Source organism: Cucumis melo, chromosome 9, assembly GCF_025177605.1.
Source record: "Cucumis melo cultivar AY chromosome 9, USDA_Cmelo_AY_1.0, whole genome shotgun sequence".
Taxonomy (NCBI): domain Eukaryota; kingdom Viridiplantae; phylum Streptophyta; class Magnoliopsida; order Cucurbitales; family Cucurbitaceae; genus Cucumis; species Cucumis melo.
In genome coordinates this window covers 22,482,978-22,505,170 of record NC_066865.1, presented here as the reverse complement: position 1 = coordinate 22,505,170, position 22,193 = coordinate 22,482,978, and the positions used below count along the sequence as shown (strand labels likewise).

Here is a 22,193-nt window from a genome sequence, read left to right as displayed (position 1 = left end):
AAAAACATTTTGGTAGTAATAAAATGTCATTTGTGTTTTATTTTATAAAGAGATTCTTTTCAATAATTAATTATAGTCTCTATTGTGTTTGCAATTTAGATTCATTATTCATTTCACAATTTGTGTATTAGATTCTTTAACGCTAAATGGTAAAAAAGAAATGAATTAATTACCAAAGATGACCAATTTTTTATCTTAAGAAAATGAAATAGAGTGTGAGGGACAAAAGAGTAAAAGAGAAGAATAATCAGCATATCCACGTAAGCAGGAAGGGAGTGGCCACGTAAGCAAATTGTAAAGTTGAAACGGTCGTCCACACAAGAAAATCTGTGATGATCAGTTTTCCAAGCCATGAAAAAGAGAGCTACGAACTATTATTATTATTATTATTATTATTATTATCATAGCTTAGAACAAAGAATCATATTTCTTTGAGAGAGAGAGAGAGAGAGAGAGAGAGAGAGGACAGCACAAATATCAAATATTGAAATGAATTGCAAGAAAAAGGTTGGTCCAGAAGAATTTTTCCTTTTTCCTTCCCTCTTTTTTCTTTTTTATGTAGAAGAAGAAAGACGTTCTTTTTTCTTTGCGATCCTTTCCCAACGCACGCATTTTTGCTCTTCTTCTTACCCTTAGCCCTTTCTTTCTCTCTCGGAATCCCAAGAAGAAGCGAAAACTGAACAAACCCATCTCTCTTTCTTCTTCATTCATCTGATTCCGTTGAAGCGACGAAGAACAACCCCATTTTCCTTTCTTTTGGATCTTCTCTCATGGTACACTTTCTTTCTCTCTCTGTGTTTTTACCCTGTTTAATTTCTGATTGCATTTTCTGGGCTTTGATTAACTATGTTGAACTTCAGTAAAGGGTCTTCCTTTATGTTGAAGCATTTTTTCTCTTGTGGACCATTAAAAGGGTCGAGTCGTTTTTTTGTGTACAGTTATGTATGAATTGTTAACAACTCTGAATATGAGCTGAAATAATGGTCAACTCCGGGGATCTTGTGAATTCTGTCATTTGGGAGATGATTGGATGGATGGAGTGTGGATTTTTTATTTAATGATTTCAGAATGAACCCAATTCTTGTCTTGTTATGTTACAATGTTTTAGTGGAGTAGTAATAGAAACTTCACTTCAGTTTATTGATAAATTGTTGAGTATTTCTAAAGGATGGGATTGTGGTAGGTTACTGACTTTGCATCATATATTATCAACTGTTATAACGTTTAACATTTTCTTGGAGAAATCTGTCTCTGTAGTTATGGAGCTGAATTTTACAATTTTTTTTAGATAATTTACAATGATGGCTGCTGGTTACTGAAATCATCCACGTGAAGCATTCGTTATGTTACAGCTAAAGACAGCGAGTTTTGTTCCAACGTGAGGTATTGTCTAATTAAAGGAGAAATGTTGGTGCAAGGAGACTTTAGTTCAGATTCAATGCAAATGTATTCTGATTCATTTAAAGAAGCACTGAAGCAAACCATGCTGAGCCAGGAGGTTATGTTTAGGAAGCAGGTATTGGGGATGCACATTTCATCCTCTGTTATCGGTTTTTGTATTCAAGAGTTGGTACCTTTCTGAATTTATGATCTCTGATGACGCTCCTTACCTGTAACTTGTTTTGTTATTTATACATCTCCTCAAATTGCTTCAGGTTCATCAATTACATCAATTGTACAGTGTACAAAGGATACTAATGCAGAATTTTGGTTTCGAGGAGCTTGATCGATGCCGTTTTAAGAAAGCAGGGATAATACCAACATTCATGCCATATGCATCTCCCACAAGATATGATCCATTCACGAAAGAAACCGTAGTTTCCTCGATTTGCATGGTAAACGAGTTTCCTGACTTTTAGGAGTGTAGTGTCTTTAGTGTAAGAGATAGTTTGTAGGATATAATCAAATTCCTCGCAATGCTGAATGACTTAAAACTTTTATTTTAGCATTTTCAAGTTTCAATTTTCTAGCTTTAATATGAGAAAACCTTTTCTTCAGCTTGAAAAGCACCCAGCTAAAAACCACAAGCTTCGGCACGGACCACTCGATTTACAGCTTCCTCCAGATCAGTACGTTAGCCTCATTGGTAAGGGTTCTCAAATGTACCTGATCTCAATATAATGAAATTCAAAAAGTAAGATTTCTTGTTGTCGTGGTAATCTTTGAGAACCAGACTTGGAGGAGTTAGATCTTTCCCTTGATCTCAAAATTGGGAATCCAAAAAAGGAGAAAGACGAAGAAATACTTTCGTACAAGAAGTCTCGTCCTATGCTTTCTGAAGAAGTTATTGATTTGGAAGATTCAGTTGATGGGGATGCAGAAAATTTATATTCTTTAGATCTAAATGTTCCAACAATCCAATCCATAGGTAAGGGTTAGTCTCATGATCCATAGGAGGGGTCTTTCTGTTTATCTTACTTCCATTTAACATTTCTCAAGTGCTGTCTTTTCTGCAGAATTTGAAACCAGCCTTAATCATATCTCAAGTGACAATCTCCCTATCAAGAATGAGCAGTTGAGACCCCGTGAAGCAAGATATCTTGACCTTAATGAAGCTCAGAGCGATGATATGATTACAACTCACTATTCAACCTCAAGTTCGTCACATGGCAACAAGGAAGCAGATAGCAAGGGACAACAAGCCAATTGCTCCTCACAAATTTGGGTCGGAGATAAGAATAATTACTGTTCTACTGAATCTTCCACATTTGAACAAGATGCAAATCTTGATGTGATGGATTGTGGAAGTGGAAATGAGAGATATGAAACTCACTCAACGGAGTCCAAATTAAAGGAAGCAAGTACAGGTGAAATGAATAACCATCAACGTGATGAGGCTCCAATGGTATCAACAGTAAACTTTTCTAAAGACTTCAGTAATTGCTATGATGAAGAAAGTAAAAAATTGGAGGCAGTAATTGTGCCCCCTGCTGACATCCATGCAAGGCTTCAAAAGAGTGAAGTATGCTCTGATTGTAGTCATGCTGTGGAAGATGGTTGCAACAGCATATTGACGGTGACCATATCCGGCATCTCTACCTGTAAGGCAGAAAATGACTCAGGTGGGGAGCAGAAGGTGCAAAATTTGAACCAATGCTATGAAACTCAAAAGGAGCTGCATAGTACAGAAACCATCTTTTCCAGTGGGCAAGATCATAGGTCTTCTGGTAGCATTGAATCAGAACATGGTGAAGAATCTTCTAAAATGAGAGTTCTACTTCAAAACGCGGTCGAAACACTTATTTGTATGTCTTTGAATGATTCAGCCTTTGATCATGATTGCATCACAAAAACAGAATCTAGTGAGATGGTAAAAGATCAGGTGGATCAGCCACAACACTCTTGTGATTCCTTTGAGTTACTAGTCTTAAACCAAACAGAAAACAAAGAAGACGATGAGTTCTCCATATCATCATCACAGTTATCTGAAGTAACTGACATGGAAAATATGAATTTTGGTGTTAAATTAAGAAGAGGACGAAGACTGAAAGACTTCCGAAGAGAGATACTTCCCGGTCTATCCTGTCTTTCAAGACATGAGATTTGTGAAGACATTAACATTATGGAGACTGTTTTACGGTCAAGAGAATACCGAAAAAACCGAGCTAAAATCCAAGATGGACAGAAAGTCTGCAGTCCCACGAAAAGCAAACGATCTCAATCTCGATCTCGGCTAAACAACACGAGACGAAGAATCATTTTGTGAAAGTTGTTTGTAATTGTGCTGAGTGTTGTAGTTAGATGGAGATTCAATTTATTCTGACCATTTAATTGTTGAAACAAACATGTATAGGATTGATTAGTTGCGTCATGTTTCCTACCAAGCTGCTCAAGAAATGAGATGTTTAAAGATTTGATTGTCAAATTTTTAACTTATAATCAAGAAAAGAGATGTCTAAAGATTTCTTGGTTTGAATTATATTAAAAGTTTATTTTTTCCCTAACAAAATGTAAAATCCTCGCAATAGGTAAAAATTTAATTATCATAAAGATAATAACCCAAGGTATTTGAAATGTGATAGTTAAATTAAATTGTGTTGGCCAAAGTTGGGTGATGATTTGACATTATAACATAGGATGCCTCTTTGATTTGATGAGGGCAATGTTGGAGCTGAAATTCCATTATTGGGTAAGTAGACTTTCTCATTTCCATTGGGCCAATCAAAAGGGAACATCATCTTTTACACTTTTCTTTTTTGGCTAACAAAAGGGATATACAGACAATTCTCAAGGTTTCATCTCAAAATATGGAAATTGATTTTCGGTTTTGAATAATACCAAAATGATTGATTAATTAATTAATAATTTGTGAATCTCATAAATACCTTCATTCCTTTTACAATCCTTCTTTGTTTGCCTAAAATTAAACTAAATAACATACTTACATACTTCCATATATAATATATTGAAGATATCATGTTTGAGATGTATACTTATGATCACTCTACAGTAATAGACTCATATGAATTTAATATGGAATTAGATAATAACATACCTATGCGGTAATGGAAACAAACTACAGATAGTAATATTATGACCATTACACAGTACTACTATATGATAACAACATATGTGAATATAGTATTTATAATTCAGAATAGCAACAACTCATGCATATTATTCCTACCTTTTTCTAACAGTTTAATAACCGATAGTTATTTCCTAAATAAGTTTGAGTATAGAGAAGGTATTGCAGAAGGGGAAAAAAACGACCATTAAGTATCATATAGAATAGAAAATGCAAAAAGCGGCATCATGCCCAATGATCATTACATGGTATTAACTTACACATTATCCACACTACTTAGTTGTGGTAAAATCGTGACAATGTACATTATAATTAAAAGAAAACTAATTTATAAATTGTGAAATTAGGGTCCATTTCTTTGTTTCTATTGTTATTGTTATTGATATTATAATATATAATTCCTTTGGTATATTGATTAATTACAAATAGAATTAAGTATTCTTTGAAAGGTAGTTGAAACAGTGAAAAGATAGGTATTAGATGTGCAAGAAGAAGATTGCTTAGTTAGGACAAAGAAAATGTGGAGCTTACAAAATATGTTGGAAAACTATTCAACTTAAGAAAATGATGTTAAAAAAAATGGTAAACATTTCTTCTTTCTTCATTCTTTTTTTTCCATAGAATGATTTGCATATTTCTTAGATACATAATTGATTTTTAAAGATATTGATAAAAAAGTAGATATAAAGTCAAAATTCTTTTGAGATACATGAAATAATGTTTATATATAACTTAATTTTAAAAAAATGAAATAATTAATTGCTAGATAAAACGAAGACATGAGAAGTTAATAACAAAAGAAGGATTTGTTTAGAATTTGCAAATAAATTCAAATATTTCCTTAGCAAAGACGAAACTTATTGAAAGTTAAAAAACCAAAAAATTTAATGTGAAACATTCTTAATGAATTAGGTTAAATCCCTAAACGTTTTTTTTTTTTTTTTTTTTTTTTTTTTTTTTTTTTTTTTTTGAAGAAAGAAGATCTTGAAGAAAAAGAAAACATAGAGCAATAAGTGGAAAGGAAGAAGAGGGAATCTGACATTTGCAAAATGCACTTTGAATGTATTCAAGCTAAAAATAATAGCTCTTTAGACATTACAAGAGGAAGATTGAGTTTCTTGAAAATGATCCATACACATTACTTTTTCATTCAATCTCCATCATTTATGTTGAAATCCTCTCTCTCTCTCTCTCTCTTTCCTTTTAGAAACTTAAAAGAGAAAACATTAATACAACCCACTACCATCTTTTGTGGAAAGCTCATTTTTTTTGTTATGAATGTTTCGTTTCTGTTTGACCCTACGATATCATTAACTATTTTGAAAAGTTAAGTGAATCTAATACACGATACAAAAGTCAAGCACGATGTTTATAACAAAATAACCAACAAACATATAATAACTTAATATCAAGGAAGTGAGATACAAAGATTAGTAACTAGTTCGATTCAATATCATTACATTTGAAGGGTTATATGTCCAATAGAAGGAAAAGGAACTTCACTATATAAAAAATTGAGCAACTACACAAAGTTCTTATTTAATTGTATACTCTCTCTTTAGTGTGATCCCACTTTAAAATTTTCAATTTAAGCTCCTGTAAGTTTGAGTTCTCCTCCCATTTTCACGATAAAACTTCTCCAAACTTTTTATGAGATTCCCTGAGCAGAAGGTATGCTAGGTTTCCTTAAGTATGCAATCTCCCACCTTCCTAAATACGTTTTAATCAAACTTTGGTTGAGCTCTCTTCAATACAACATCAAAAATTCATCCGATCAATTTTTACTAGTTCTGCAAGAGATTTGCTAAACTCACAATAATCTAACCAAACATAATTGACAACCAGACCAAATCCTCGATAAATAAAAAGCTTTTTAATCACAATATATGAGGATTACAGTTTAGACAATCTCTAACTCCAAAACTCTCCATACACATAATACAAAAGGTTGAGCCTCAACTTTACTGTGTAATAAAATTGACCGATAATCATATCATAGTAACACATCTAAACCATTTATTTATATATGTAGACAATTGAGTTTCATTCGAAGCAAGATATGTTGGGAGAATTTATGGTGAATTTAGTTCGTCGCAATTTAATATTGGAAAAGAAGGATGCAACCAATTCTAACTTTAAAATTTGGTTTGATTGAAGTATTTTTTATTGAATGAAAAAAAGAATTGAGTAAAATAAATTCAAATGAAAACTCTAACAAAATTTTTTTTTTTGTCACCTCACTACTATTTTTCTTTTTAACTTTGTTATAAAAAGAAAAGTTTGAATATATATACAATAATATAAAAATGAAAAAGTTTCAAATTGTGTGTTGAGTTTTCTTTTAACCTTTAAAATTTGAAATTCTTAAAATGGTTATATTTTATTTTCAGTTTTTCCATTAAAACTTTTTTTCTTTAATGTTGTGTAGAGAGATGTCTAAAAGAAATTGAAGAGTATTAAAGTAACCTCATGTAGTTTCGAAATTAATTACTAAATTATATATATAATAAAATGTGTTATTTTCAAATATATATATATATATAACAAAATATCACAGGCAATCATAATCTAGACAGACGAATATTTTACTATATTTATAAGTATTTTATGAAATTTTATTATTTAAAATAATTTATTGAATAAAATATTATTTTCTTTCTCTTAATTAGAAGGTATGTAGAGGAAGAAACAAGAATCAATAGACTAATAAAAGCTTGACAGCTTTTTTACTTAGAATGTAAAGTGTTTTGTGATGTTTAGTTTAATTATTTTCTTGGTTGTTAGCTTCTTCTGCATCCATAGATATATGACATTTAATAAAAAAAAAAAAAAATCTCATAAACATAATTTTCATCGTCTCAATTTTAATTTTACCAAAAAAGTTAATAATGTAGTTTTTGTTTGACCTAAGATATTAAGATTAAAAAAGTATAATTAATAACTTCATTTCACTTTTTATCGAGTTCAAAGAGTATTTATCGCTCTACAAGTAAAATAACAATTTCTATTTCTTATTAATTATTTATACCATCATGAACGACTAAATAAATATTTAAATTTTACCATTGCTCTGAAATTTAATAAATTAAATGAACATAAAAAGAAGTACATAAGTGGATTAAGAAGTGTGTGTTTGATTAGAGAGAAGGAGAGAGTAGGGACAAGAAGATCTTAGAGCCAATCTTCTAAGATCTCCCATTTGTGAACCTACTCAATAGTATCTTCATCAATTACCCCTTCATCTGTGGGGCACCTACCCCTAAACCCTAAAACCCCTATCTACATTATCAATACACACACACATATATATATATTCTTATACCTATCTATACCTATATATATATATAGAGAGAGAGAGAGAGAGAGATTACTTTTACTTATACAATAATACCCTATCTCTCGCTGCCTCAATTACTCCCACTTCCCACTCATAAGAGGGGGCCATTCTCCCTCACAACCCCCTCTTTAATGTTGTGATTTTTCTTCCCTCACAATTATTAGTTACATTTTCCAAAAAAAAAAAAGAAAAAAAAAAAAGAAGAAGGTTTTTGACAATTATTTTTCATTTTATTTCCAAATTTTGAGTTAATTTTAGTTTTTAGTCTAACGGCCAATAAAAAAATACATACTAAAAAAATGGTGTTTTTAAATTTAATTTTCAACCTTTTAAACGAGGGATCATAGTTTTACAAAAATTGACCTAAAGTATTGAAAAATAACGTAAGGATCGGATATTATATCCGCAAAAGATAATCAAATATGAAGAAAACTTTAAAAATATTTGGTTTGGTAGAAGATTGGATAGATTTCATAATATTTGATAATTTAGATGTTTAATATGTTGAAGATGTATCGAAAAATCACAAGATAATTATATATATATATGTAAAAAAAGCTAGAAAAAGTTAATTTTTGAAACTAATTTAGAAAGAAGGAAGAAGATAGTTTTGTAGAATGAAATTTAGTTTGAATTTAATATTTGGACAAAAAAGTAAAAATGAATCAACAAATGGGAGATTTAATAAAAGTTGGAAGTGAAGTTATAAGTAAATGTCGGCGGACGGCGGTGTATATTTATTGTTATTGTAAAGTGTAAAAGAGAAAAAAAGCAGAGAAACCGACTGCCGACAGTTAGGAGAGTGTCGGTCGGAACTTCGCCAACACCCCCTTATCAACAAACACTCCAAACTGTTACCAGATCACATAAAATATATCCCCCTTCCCTTTTCTTAAATATTTATTATATCTGGACACAGAAATTATCATTCCAAAAATAATATTACAAAAATCATTCAATCGAATACCATAATAATTACAATTATATTTTAAAATTCTCAACGTAGAAATTATACTCCACAATTTCTATAATAACGAGAAATCAAATTTTACGGCTAAAAATGGCACTTAATTGGTTATTATAATATATGGATGAGACAATTGTAGGTTATATTCCACTTGCTTTACATTAGTATTTAAATATTTTAAAATTTTAAAAGTATAATTATAACACTCAATCACATGTTACGATTGGTTTTGTAATTTGTCTTTTGTCTTTTTATATTGTTTAGATGTAATTCTCTATGTTTTTCTTTCTTCTTTTTCTTTTTCTTATCTAATTAAAAATAAAAGTAATATTTAGAAATTAAGGAGACGAGAATGTTAATTAATTCATTTAGAAATTAAGGAGATTAGTTATTTAAAAATTAAAATAATATAATACTAAAATTATAAAATATAATAAAATAATAAAGAAATCATATCTTCCATTTTTTTAAAATCTAGAAAATGTCACTATTTATACACAATTTGACAACTATGAGGTGGATTATATTGCCACTAAGAATGAATATTTTATAGATACGTGACACGAGTGTCGGATGATTAAAAAAGTGATATACAGTAGATATTAAGCTTAACAATGGATAATGGACATGTATTTATCTTAATATTTATAATAAAATGGTTATTTTGGTAATAAAATGGTTATTTTGGTGCATTTAAAAAAGAAGAAAAAAAGGAGTTTTTTGGAACAAATAAAGGAGATTTTTGGAGAATATTGATAATGTGGAAAAGATAAAAAAAAAAAATAGAAAAATGTGGACCGTACAAAATGAGAGTGTCCATTTGAGCATTCACTTCCACTATTTTTGGTCTCCTCTCCATTCTTACAATTCACAATAACAAAAAAATCCATTTCTTTCTTTCTTTCTTTCTAACAAATAATAATAATTATAAATACAATAACAAAAAAATAAGTTTTTAAAAACTATTTTGTTTACTATTAAAAGTTTAATTGAAATCAAACATTAGCCAACCATGATTACTTTTTTTTTAAAAAAAAATACAAATCTAAGACACCATGTAGAAACTAAATTTATAACTTAATAAAAATGTAAATTTTAGAATTTAGAGATAGTAAAAATATATATTATAACATTTTGGGACCCAAATAAAAGTAATATTTAAAAATAAAAACTTAGGATTAAAAGGATGTATATTTTTTAAAATTAATAGGTTGATTTGATTGTTTGTTCACACCCATTTGTTTTCTTTTAATTGTTTTAAATCTAACCATTTGAGAGGGAAAGAAAGGTTAATTTGGAGTAGACATACTCATCTAATAACACATCAAAAATTTAGAGATCGAACTTTCGACTTCGAAGAAAGAATATTATGTCTATTATCATTTAGCTAAGTTTACTTTGATAATGACATAAAAACTTTATTCATATTGAAAATATATTGCATTCACTAATTGAGTCGACCTACATGTAACAATTCTTTAGATTGAGTTTAAAAAATATAAATGAGTTCATTGTATAGCGAGTTAGTGATTCATGAATGTTATTCAATTTAAATCAAACTTTTCAATTTTTATCAAAAACAATACGTGGAAGATATAACATTTCCTCAAAAAGAATAACAATGGGAAAAATCAAAATAATGAAAAAGTGCATCAAATATAGAAGAAAGATCGAAGTTAACAGGGTGTGTATATATATATATATATATTAATTTAAGTGGTAGATGCCAAAATTTGAATAAGGAAAAAAGAGTAAGATGACCCCATGATGATAATGATAAATTTGTTTAAAAAGGGAAAGTGTGAACCAAAAAAAAAAAAAAATTGTATGATGATGTGGTGTTTGTCACATATACTTCAATACTTAAGTCAAAAAGTGAAATAGTTTGAGAACCTAAGGATTTGAGAGCGAGAATCAATCTATTTTCCCTAAAATTATAATGATGTATTCACACGAATAAGGAATTGACTTTAGATATCCTTCGTAGAATTTTGAAGCCATGTTAGGATAACTCTTTACCTCATCGAGTTGAGTAATGCCTTATTGGCCATTTTTGCCAGGTTGAGGTCGAACACGTTTCTGGAAACCATTTTGGTCTTAGAACAATGTTCTTTTGGTCAGAGTATGCTCATTAGGGGTTGTTAGGCTTGGTCCTAACGAAGACCCAAGTTGAACCTTTTTCACCGAATCGTTGGGCTTGTTTCAACTACAATTAGGTGCTACCATTTAACTGGATCTTGATATTTCTTTAGTTTTACAAATTTTTCTTGTTTAATTTTGATTAAGTCTTGTCATCCAAAATCATCCCCAATACAAAAAGAATTCAAATGAAATTCAAATTCTCATAATTTAATAGGAGTTGTCGTAGATTATTTGCATTGTAACATTTCAATCAAAATGTCTAATAATAACAAATTCTAATAGATTTGATTATCCATTTATTGAATAACTATTCTTTAATTAAAGATAATCCCAAATCTCCAAACGTAACTTTAATGTAAAATGTGAAAAAAGAATCAAATTAATAGAAAATCACCAATAAATTATGACAAGATCTTAATCAAATGATTTACCATCTAATTGGCTATATATTATTCCTCTAGGAGTGATTATGGTAGTTTTGATAAGCCATCTTCCATACCAAAATTACTCAAATTGCTCGTTGGAAATTAAAAAGAGTAAATCCTTTTGTGTCAAATCCCTTTCAGCCTTTTTAATTAGTTTATAAAAAAATATTCTTTTGCCAAACTTTTATCCATTAAGTATGAACCCATCCATTGATTGCTCAAAAGCTAATCCCTTTTCAACTTTTTAAGCACTTTTAATTGTGTGTATGTATATTTCCCAAATGTGGGGTTTGCTTAGATTTTTATTTGAAGCCAAATTTAGATTTTTATTTGTGTGTATTATTGGATTATTGGATTAACACATTAAGAAAAGCAATTGATAATAGTGCTTTTAACATAATAAAGTAAAGAACATATAATTGCCACTAGGATATCCACCTACATTTCCCTTCATTTGTTGCTTATGTCATAATGTTTGTTTGTATATATATATATATATATATATATATATATCCTTCCTCTTTTCGATATTTAAAATTTTTTACAACTTTCATATAATGTTGAAAAGGACAAAAAAAAAAAAAAAAAACATTAGTGAGATTATTTATAATTGGAATTTAATAGTCTCAATAGTGCTAAAGGGGAAAACAAAAAGGAAGAGATTAAAATTTAGATTTTTATTTACTTGTTACTTAATTTAAGGTGAATTCTCTTCATATTATGAAGCATAGGATTGAACTTCCACTCTTTTTTTTTTTTTTTTTTTAAGTATTATTATATATATGTTTTCAACCTTGATATTTAAGGATAATGTTACTTTTTTTTTCTTCTATTATTTTTATCAAAGTCATTGAGATAATGATGCAAACCAAGAAAACTTTAAACCATGATGTAAAATAATCTATAAAATAATTCATCTAGAGGTGATGCATAATATATAAAATAGAAGTTTGGATATGAAGAATCTTTGTCTATTTCTTTGACTTCAATTGCAACAAAATTTAGAATATCACTCATACATATAATTAAGTTGATTAAGCTTAAATTGCATAATAGAATGTTATAGCATGTCCTATTTAGATGGTAGTTAAAGAAGATTAAATGCAAACTTATTGGAGGGGCAAAAGTTAAACTAAAAATTCATGGTCTACAAATTTTGAATTAAAAAGGGAAAAATTCATAAGATCCCAAATACTTTAGATTGCATATCTTATTTTTATCTAGAGGGAAATTGTATAACATGACGAATTCAACAAAAATATTTACAAAATATAGCAAACTTTCAAATTCTATCAATAATAGATATTGATAGGTGCTAATTTACTTCTATTAGTTTCTATAATGACATCGATAGACAGTAATAAAAATTTATCAATATCTATTATTGATAAAATCCAAAATTTATTATATTTTGTAAATATTTTAATTTATTTTACTATATTTAAAAATATTGGGTTTCGATTTTTGCATACCACTTTCTTAATTATGGTTTGGAAGGGATGGATATGCACAATGGCTTATAGTTTTTTTCTTTTCAATTTCATTAAAAACTTCATATGGTTGATATAAATTTATCTTGAAATTATTCTTCCGCTAATAATATGTTGCTTTCTAACAAATATCTTTTGATTTTATCATAAAATTTTCGATTCCAGCTATTCTTTGAGTTTGTAACAAAATCGTCAAACAAAAGAATATGAAAAACTTATAAGAAGAAAGATTATTGAAACGTAGATTTACAAGATTTAGTAATAATGTGTTAGCTACGTCATTGATAGATGGAGAACAATTTTATTAAAGATAATACAAACTACATAAATAATCGTATTACAAAAGTTAAAGGGTTTATATATCAAGTATTTCATTAAATTCTTTCTTGGTCGGAGAGTCAAATAATAAATTAAAGACATTCTAACAAAGAAAAAGTAATTCCACAATTTATTTATTTTTAAATCGTAAAAGCTCAATTATTAAGATGAGGAGAGGGAGGGAGGGAACATGTAGGAAAGCTTAAGAAGCTATATATATATTATAGGATCAAATATTTAAACTTGCTACTATAGGACCTTTATTCAAACCAAAGACAAAACAATTGTAATGAGAAGTTGATAAAAATACATCATGCCCATCTAATCATCCAAACACTCCTCTTAAAAAGGAAACTAACAACCAAATTTCCACAACATTAAACAATATTATTTTTTTATTATTATAAAAAAAAAAAAAACCCATACATATGTACTTACCTTTTCTAAAAAAGGTTTGTCCTTTGGGTAAGATTTATTGAGGCCACACACACACACACACATATATATATATACACACCACATGATATTGACAAAGAAGATATATTAATGGTAGGTGCTAAGGAAGCATGGACAAACCTAAACCTATGGTAAATTATTGTCCTAAACTTAAAAGTACATCTTATCTTGTCAAAACTTAACACATAATACCCTTTTTGTTTCAAAATGCCATTTTAGTTCCTTTCATTTACCTCATTCTATTTTAAATGTCGTCCAAGGCTAGTGTGTTTGTACGATCTTACAAAATAATCACTTTTTTTTTTATTTATTTTAAAAAATACATATATTAGGAATCATAGTTTCTTTGTGATAAATCACAATAGACCAGAAAAACTATCGATAGTAGTCTATTTTCCTCGATCATAGATAAATTAGGATATTTTGCTATATTTTGTAAATATTTTGATTCATTTTGTTATATTTGAAAACAATTCTACAAATCATGAAAATTATTTTTATTATTTAATTAATTTTAATAATAGACTAAAGAGAAATGAGAATAAAAGTAGTAGGACCAAAATGATATTTTAACTTTAGTTGTAGTGGGATGTATAATTGTGAGATATAGTTATAATTTATTACAAAGGTGGTTGTATATTTTCAAATTAATGTTTACTTTTAACCTCTTTGCTACAAAGGGACCATATCTATAACGTGGGGATATACATAAGAGAAAAGTAGCCATGCTCTTATTTGGTGACATTAATGTTCCTAAGAAGAAAATCACTTTACTAATTTTGGACATATATATAATAATAAAATTAAATGAAAATTATTTTAAATTATAAAAAGTGATAAAATATTTACAAATATAACCGAGAACAATAAAAATTCAAACTTTTCCTCTCTCCTTTTTATTCTTCTCCTCTTCTAGTTTTCTTTTTCTTCTTCTTCCTTTCTATTTTTAACTTTGTATAGTCTTTTCAATTTTGCATCTTTCCATTTTTCGTCAAGATCTTAACAGTTTGACAATACAATATTCTTGTTCAAAACAGTTTAAACCTTCTACTAGCAATCAAAGAGTTTATGAACAACGTTGGTCTAAGTTCAAAACCGACATCAATCGATTGATTATCATCCATGAGTTCGATTATACTTATTTTGGTGAGAAATTGATACGGTTAATCTTGGAAGATAGTATCAAAATCAGACATATGATGGATAAGAAGAATTTGAAAGCAGGTACATGTTGCTATTAAATTAAATGCGAGTGTGTGTAGAGTTTTGGTTAATGTGAAAATGATGGAATTAGGAAAAGAATAATACCATCAAGATTTGAAAGCAACCTTTCGATTCTCATCATTAAAACACAACAAACAACTTTGATAATTAATTTGATTTCTAGCTTTTGATTGTTTTAGAATTGTAATTATTTTCTCACTATTTTTTTATTATTATTATGGTCTAAGTATTTTGATTTTTTTTTTACCCTTTTCTATGTATAAAAAAGTTATATATTTTTTCAAAGCTATTTTTTTAATTTAAGAAAACTTTTAACTTAGATTTTGAAAATTAATATTTTTACGAAATTGATTAGAAGAAATAAAGAAATATATAGAAATAGTAGAAATTAAAAAAAAAAAACTTAAATAAGCCCATTTTGACTTTATAATATGTTGTTTTAATATTTTCTTCTACATCAATTAGGACAATATCTTGAGTAAGAAAAAAAAATATTGTTAATAAAAAATAGGTAACATTCAATTGATGAAAATAATTATCAAATATATTCTTGTTTCTACTTGAAAAAAATAAAAAAATAGGAAACAATAATATTCCATTGTCAATCATAAATTTATATTCCATTTAACAATTTTTTAGTTGTAATTTTCATAATATATATAAAAAATATATAAATTTTACATAAGTTTTTGGTAAAAATAACGATTTATACTAATTAAATTCAATTATCGGATACCTTAAAAATACAATACTTAAACTACATAAGTTTAACTATAAGCTAACATGAGAATGACCTAAAACTTACGCTCTTGACTAATAAGTTGTTGTACTTAAAAAAGAGAACTTGCTTTTTCGAACGAAACTTTCTAACTTTTTGATGGAGTCATTGAGTTTATTTGATTTTAATTTTTTTCTTGCTCTTTTTTTATTTCTAGCTCACTTTCTAGTTTCTAGTACTTGTTTTAGTGCTAGCTCAAATTATAATTATAATTATAATTCTTGCTCTTATTGCCTGCTTTCTAGCTCATTTTTAATTATTGTTCTTGTTTATTTTTCAATGTATAACTCTCACTTTGGTTCTTGTTCAATTTCGTGCACTCTTATCCTCCACATTTGATCTTTTTTTTTTTTTTTTTTTGTAAAAAAAAGGTTCATTTGTTGCCATTAACGATTGAAGAAAGAATAACCAAATATGCATGTTGTTTGTCGATATCGTTGTTAGAGGCAAAAGACAAAGAAGGAGTGTTGTGGCCTAAGATGAAAATACAAAAAGAAAAATGTTTAAGAAAAAGAAAAACCAAGTCAAATAACATTATAGTTGAATTATATATATATATATTCTTAAACGTTTCAAAATTACTATTGGAGTATGACTTTGGACATAAATTTAAATACGAAATGTTTGGTAATGGCCTTTAGATTAGAATGAATTATATGTCTCGATTTTGTTTAAAATTCGAAAAAGAAATGTAATGGGTTTAGGAAAGTTGATTAGGAAAAAAGAACAAATTTAGAAGATTTGTTATAATTTGTTAGAGCAATCTATCCGTAATGATAATAATAAAATGGGAAAGAAGAGTTTTCTTCGAAATTAAAAGATATCCCCAAAAACCAATGGGACGTGTGAGTGAGAGTGGCAGAGCGCGCGAAATCACCAAACACACAGCCCCTTTCCTTTTCTCCTCCTTCTTCTTCTTCTTCCTTTCTCCTCTTATTATTTCCCTCCTTTTCTTCTCCCTCAAATCCCCTCTTCACAATTTCCAACCATTTCCTCCATTTTTATTTGTACCCAAATCCCCTTTTCCTCTGTTTCTTCTCCTTCTCTGCTTTCAACCCATTTCCCCTTCTTTTCTCCCTTTCCATGCCCTTTTCAACTCCATTCACTGACTTACACACTCTCTCATAATCTCTCTTTTCACCTTTATCTTCTTTCCCTCCTCTAAGTTTTCACAATGTCAGCTTACAGAGACGAAGATCCTCGCATCCATGGCATCAGGACTAAGATTCGTGTTGTCCCTGATTTCCCTCAACCAGGTTTGCCTCTCTTCATGTTTCTTTAATACCCCACTTCGCTGTTTTGGGACTCTATGAATTTACTGCATGTCTCCGTCAATTGAAATTATATGTTTTTTTTTTCTTGTCAAATGGTTTCTGGGGTTCGTTCCTTTTAAGGGAAGAAGATGATTTTTTTTTTTCAATTTTTTGGGGTGTTTAGTTTATAATGAGAGAACCCATTTTATGTTTTGGTGTTTTTCATACTGTTGACGGGTTTAATGACAGGTATCATGTTCCAAGACATAACCACTCTGTTACTCGACCCCAAAGCTTTCAAAGATACTATTGATTTGTTCGTCGAGCGATACAAAGGGAAAAACATTTCGGTTGTTGCAGGTGAAAAGGAAATATAATATTCTTTATTCAATTTTTCCATTTTTGAGTAAAGATTAATGTATTCTATAACTTTGATGAGGATGATCTAAAGCTGGGTAGAAACTTGTCGCTTTTGATTAGCCTGAAGATGGCGGGGTCCATTCTTTCGAGTAAAAAGTTGCTTTAAATGATGCACAAGTGCCCCCATTGCATGAATTTCCGGTTGTTTTTTATAATGCTTTTGGTACATTTTAATCATTGACGAATGCAAGTGACTGTGGGTTTTGGGAGTGATTCTATGTTTGACTATGAGCTTTACTGGTGGGCTATGCCACTGATTGCTGTATGTTACCATTTTTTACCTGATCAGCTAATATTGGTTCTCTCTCTCTCTCTCTCTCTCTGGCTTCTACTTTCTCTTTCTCTGGCCTTGTGATTCTATTTGTATGCACTCATGGGATAGATTTTTATATTGAACCATGACATTTTGGCTCCACCAATAATGTGAATCTCCCTTTTCTTATTCAATCGTTGGTTTACTTTATCAACATTTCTATCTTTTATATTCATGCCCATGCCCTTTGTTTCATGTAAAAAAAAAAAAAAAAAAAGCAACTTTCTTTAAACTCAGCACTGTTGAACATCTTGACAATTTTACTTTGTTGGTCTATAGATTTTATTTATTGTGGTTCTCCTGTTTAAAATACTGTTACATCTTTATTTATTATTTCTAGTACTTCTTTTTTGGATTAACCTCTGATGATAACATCTAACGAAGAGTATTTGTAATAATACAAACTAATTGAGAATATCTGGGGGTTATGCCAGTAAGAGAAATAACGACCACATATTTATATTTCTGATAATGATATGACACTGTGGTGGTGGTAGGATAGCGAACTTTGGATTATAATCTTAATCCTTTAACTCCAGCTTCATTTCTTTCAATCACCGTAATGGTCCTGTGATGATTTATAACCTTTTCATTACTCTGCTCAGTGGAGTTTAGTGGATCCATATATTCGTACCGACCTTGCATTAATGCATTATCTTCTTTTTACAAATAACTCTAATTGGTATCCAAATGTGAAATAAGTAACCATTTCTCTTAAGGTGTCTTTTATCAAATGGGGGTATGTGGTTCAATTCAGTGAATTCAGCTGAAAGATTTTGCGTCCATGTCTATTAAGGGAATGTGGTCCTTTACTTTGAAAATTTAGTACTCAATCAGAATCACCGTTCATGAAGTTTTGCTCCATTTATTTTGACCAGCACTCCATGCCATTTAGCTGGTAAATAAATCTCTGGTTCTCTTGTGATATTAATATCATGATGAGATTAATTAGTTCTTAGTTTGACTAGGTTTCTCTTATTCATTTCAAGCATTATTTTCTTTCCAAGTAGTTTCAGGCATTCATGCGCTCGCTTGTCTTGTTTTGCTGTCCTGCTTGCCATCCTTAAGCTGCCTACCTACATCTGTTATTATTTGTCTAGAAGTGATGTGGTTTACATATGACACTTTTCGATCAAAGTAAATATCATGCCATCTACATTGATTTTTGAAATATGGTGCTGCTTGGCAGGAATTGAAGCTCGAGGTTTTATATTTGGCCCTCCAATTGCATTGGCTATAGGAGCAAAATTTATCCCTTTAAGGAAACCAAGGAAGCTACCTGGTAATCATGTATACCTATTATGCATTCATTTAACCAAGTGTGCTTTTTTCTCTCTGGCTCAAATGTGTCTATGATGTGGAAAACACGTCACCATGGAGTTCTCCCTTTCTAATGAATAAGCCATACAACAAATGAACTTCACAGTCCTTTTCCTTGGTTCACGTGATTGTGCATTATACCGATTCTTTCACAGGCATTCAAGTCTTCACTTTGCTTAACCTCTTGCCTCCTCCAAGTTTCTCCTTATACCTTCAAGAGGAAGTGGTTGTATTAAAGTAGTTATTCTTATTAGCATTGAGGGCCTGTTTGGGGAGTGATTATGAAATGGTTAGAATCAATTTTGTCATGTTCATGATCAGTCTGAAACATGTGTTAATAATACAAAATCAATTTAATTTTTGGTTTTACAAATTTGATCTTATTAAACTTAAGTTTATTGATTAAAAGCATTTTGAACTCCAAACTTCCTTGCTAACCTTTTTAATGCTCCCAAGTAAATTAATCATTATTGTACCTTCCATATTCTGCTTAGGAGATAAATTACGATATTTTTGTGGAGAACATTGAATTAAATTAGAAGTTGGATTTTGTGTCTTGTATTCATGTTTGTAGCATAAGTTGAATTTCTTAGATCCTGGACAAAAAATCTTCCTTCTATGTCAGTAATGAATTTCAATCAACTATCTATCACCATATCAGGAGAAGTTATTTCTGAAAAGTACATATTAGAATATGGAAGTGATTGCCTTGAGATGCATGTTGGAGCTGTCAAACCACATGAACGGGCCTTGGTGGTGGACGACTTGATTGCGACTGGTGGCACTCTCTGTGCAGCTATGAATTTACTTGGTGAGCTCACTCTGATATTCTTATATAAGCTAAAGAAGGCTTTTCTTTTTCTTTTCTTTTTGTGTTCAATAACTGTAGTGACAGAGATCGAACCTTCAAACTTTTGGGATGGTAATTGGTGCTTTAATTAATGAGTTACGCCCATATGTAAAGGGATGTTATAACTTATGGCATAATAACTATTTGTTAACGGTAGAAAAATCTATCATATAAAGACTGCAGTTTTGGGTCCAGATTTGATGCCTGTTTTTGTTTGATATGAGGTCCTTTTGTCATTTAAAGTCTTAGCCAGTGCCTTTAAGCTTTTTAGTATAAAGACAGTGAATAAAAAGAGATTCTGTACTTACTGCAGAATTTGTCTGTTTCAGATAACAAACCAAATAATTGATGTTATAATTCAATATTAACTGACTATTGAGTGAAGATTCTAATAAGTTTACATGAAGAAACCTGGACATTAAACCTTACATGTTGCTCATATAAGTTTTTTCGGAACCTTGGTTTTGTTTAATGTAATGCTGTTTTAAACTGCTCATGATTCTGTTGTCTGGTGATCTAAGTAAAATTAACATATTCTTTTTATTGTTATTCAAATATTTGTAACCTAAATGCATTGCTTTTCAGAACGTGCTGGAGCTGAAGTAATTGAATGTGCTTGCGTCATTGAATTGCCAGTTTTAAAGGTGTGCATAACTCTTCAAACTCCTTTTGTCTATATTTATAAAGTTCAAAGTTGGTGGAATAGTTAGTTAGGACATGTTTGGCTTCTTCTGTAACTTTTCTTTCCCCTTTTTTTCTTTTCTTTTCTTTATTTTTATTTTTTTGTTTCTTCTCACTATCACAAATTTGCGATTACATACAAATATTTTAACAACCATCATGGATTGGCCTAATCGTAAAAAAGAACAAAATCTCAATGAATGGCTAAGAGGTCATGGTTCATAACCTAGGAACTATTTTCTACGAGTTTTCTTGACAGCAAAAATTTGTAGGATTGGACAACTTTTCGTGTGAGATTAATCGAGGTGTGCATTAGTTAGTTTGGACACTCATGGATAACGAACATTCTAACCACCATTTGCTCACAAAATGACAAGTTATTAACATTTGTTTTCCTTCAGAAGCCGCAAGGCTTGACTAGTCTAAGTTGATATTAGTTATTGATTTCAATGCTCTTCTGTTGGATTAGACAAATCACAGCACTAGAATTACGATACTGACAGTGAAATGTTGATAAGGACTCACACGTCTGAATGACTATTCTTTAAGATTTCTCTATTCTGTTTTCTTTTTAATTTCTTCTTAGATGACTTACATGTAGGATTAGGACAAGTTAAGTTATTCTTCATGCTGAAACTATAAACAAGTAAAGTAGTAGTAGAAATATGTTCGGAATGACTTGTCAATTGCTTAACACTTGAACCTTTTTTAAGTACTTCAATAGCCATTTCAAATAGGCCCCAAGGGTAATAACTTGATTTTGTGGACTACCCTACTTTCTCATGAATAGTTTTTAAAAGAAAACAAAAAGCTTTCTATAGAGACCAATTGGACAGGAGAACTTGTTTGGTAAGGCTGCCACACTGTGGTTGGTAATTTTCACAATTTGATCATGAAAGAAGTAACTCAAATATGTATTTGATGGCTATTAGAAGAGGTAGAATTTTTAATATATTCAACGGCTATTATGAGAGAGTCACATGGAATAAATTGAATAAATTGTCCCAAATAATGGAGTATGGTTAGGTGAGTTGCTGCAGCCGCAGGTTACATTTTTCTGTTTCTGTGGACCCATCTCCATGTGAAGCCAAGTTGCCTAATATCGAATTGACAAGATTCAAGAGTTATCTCAATGAATGTAAATTTGTGTATGAACTGGATTTAAGAGTGATTTTTTTGCACCCGTTGTCGATAAATGCTGAAATGATGATTTCTTGATGATGCAGGGTCGGGAGCGATTGAACGATAAGCCATTGTTTGTCCTAGTGGAGTACCAATAATGCAGGTAGATGAACTTTCATCCACTGATGCACCAAAGATAGAAATTGCATCTGAGGATGGTATTGGCTGCTTCTCGTTATCCACCTTATAAATTTTTATATTCACCTCAAAAGCCAATGTGACAAATCAAGCCATCAACCCTTTCAACCTCTGCCCCCACTTTCCAAGGAGAATCTGGTCAAATGCCATTTTCACTGTCCAATGATTTGGTGAGTTTGGGTAGGAGCCTTAAAATCTATCTTGTACACCATTCAATAGTGAAAAGAAAGGCTATTCCGATAGATCCATGTAGTTGAAACTTGAACACTCTGTCTTTCTAATTTGCTTCAAATAAACATCACCACTGTCTAAAACTACAAAGCCTAATTGCGTATATTCACAATGGAATGATATTATTTACTTTCATCTTC

General features: G+C 30.0%; 2 protein-coding genes across 5 annotated transcripts; both read left to right on the top strand.

Moving 5' to 3' along the window:
* Positions 1-345: 345 nt before the first annotated feature.
* On the top strand, positions 346-3,902 carry LOC103482637 (uncharacterized). Of its 4 annotated transcripts, none has more exons than XM_008438900.3 (6): positions 346-773; positions 1,289-1,516; positions 1,656-1,835; positions 1,999-2,086; positions 2,174-2,368; positions 2,457-3,902. In XM_008438900.3, exons 2-6 carry the CDS (start codon positions 1,406-1,408, stop codon positions 3,704-3,706), a joined length of 1,824 nt encoding a protein of 607 aa, XP_008437122.1. In that variant the 5' UTR covers positions 346-773; positions 1,289-1,405; the 3' UTR covers positions 3,707-3,902. The 4 variants fall into 4 exon arrangements, with proteins under 4 accessions (XP_008437122.1, XP_050945793.1, XP_050945792.1 ...); XM_051089836.1 differs by having other exon boundaries at positions 400-773; positions 1,336-1,516; XM_051089835.1 differs by having other exon boundaries at positions 421-773; positions 1,336-1,570.
* Positions 3,903-16,485: 12,583 nt separating this feature from the next.
* On the top strand, positions 16,486-22,193 carry LOC103482635 (adenine phosphoribosyltransferase 3-like). The gene is made up of 6 exons (XM_008438897.3): positions 16,486-16,921; positions 17,168-17,278; positions 18,841-18,933; positions 19,633-19,782; positions 20,407-20,465; positions 21,729-22,193. Exons 1-6 carry the CDS (start codon positions 16,840-16,842, stop codon positions 21,780-21,782), a joined length of 549 nt encoding a protein of 182 aa, XP_008437119.1. The 5' UTR covers positions 16,486-16,839; the 3' UTR covers positions 21,783-22,193.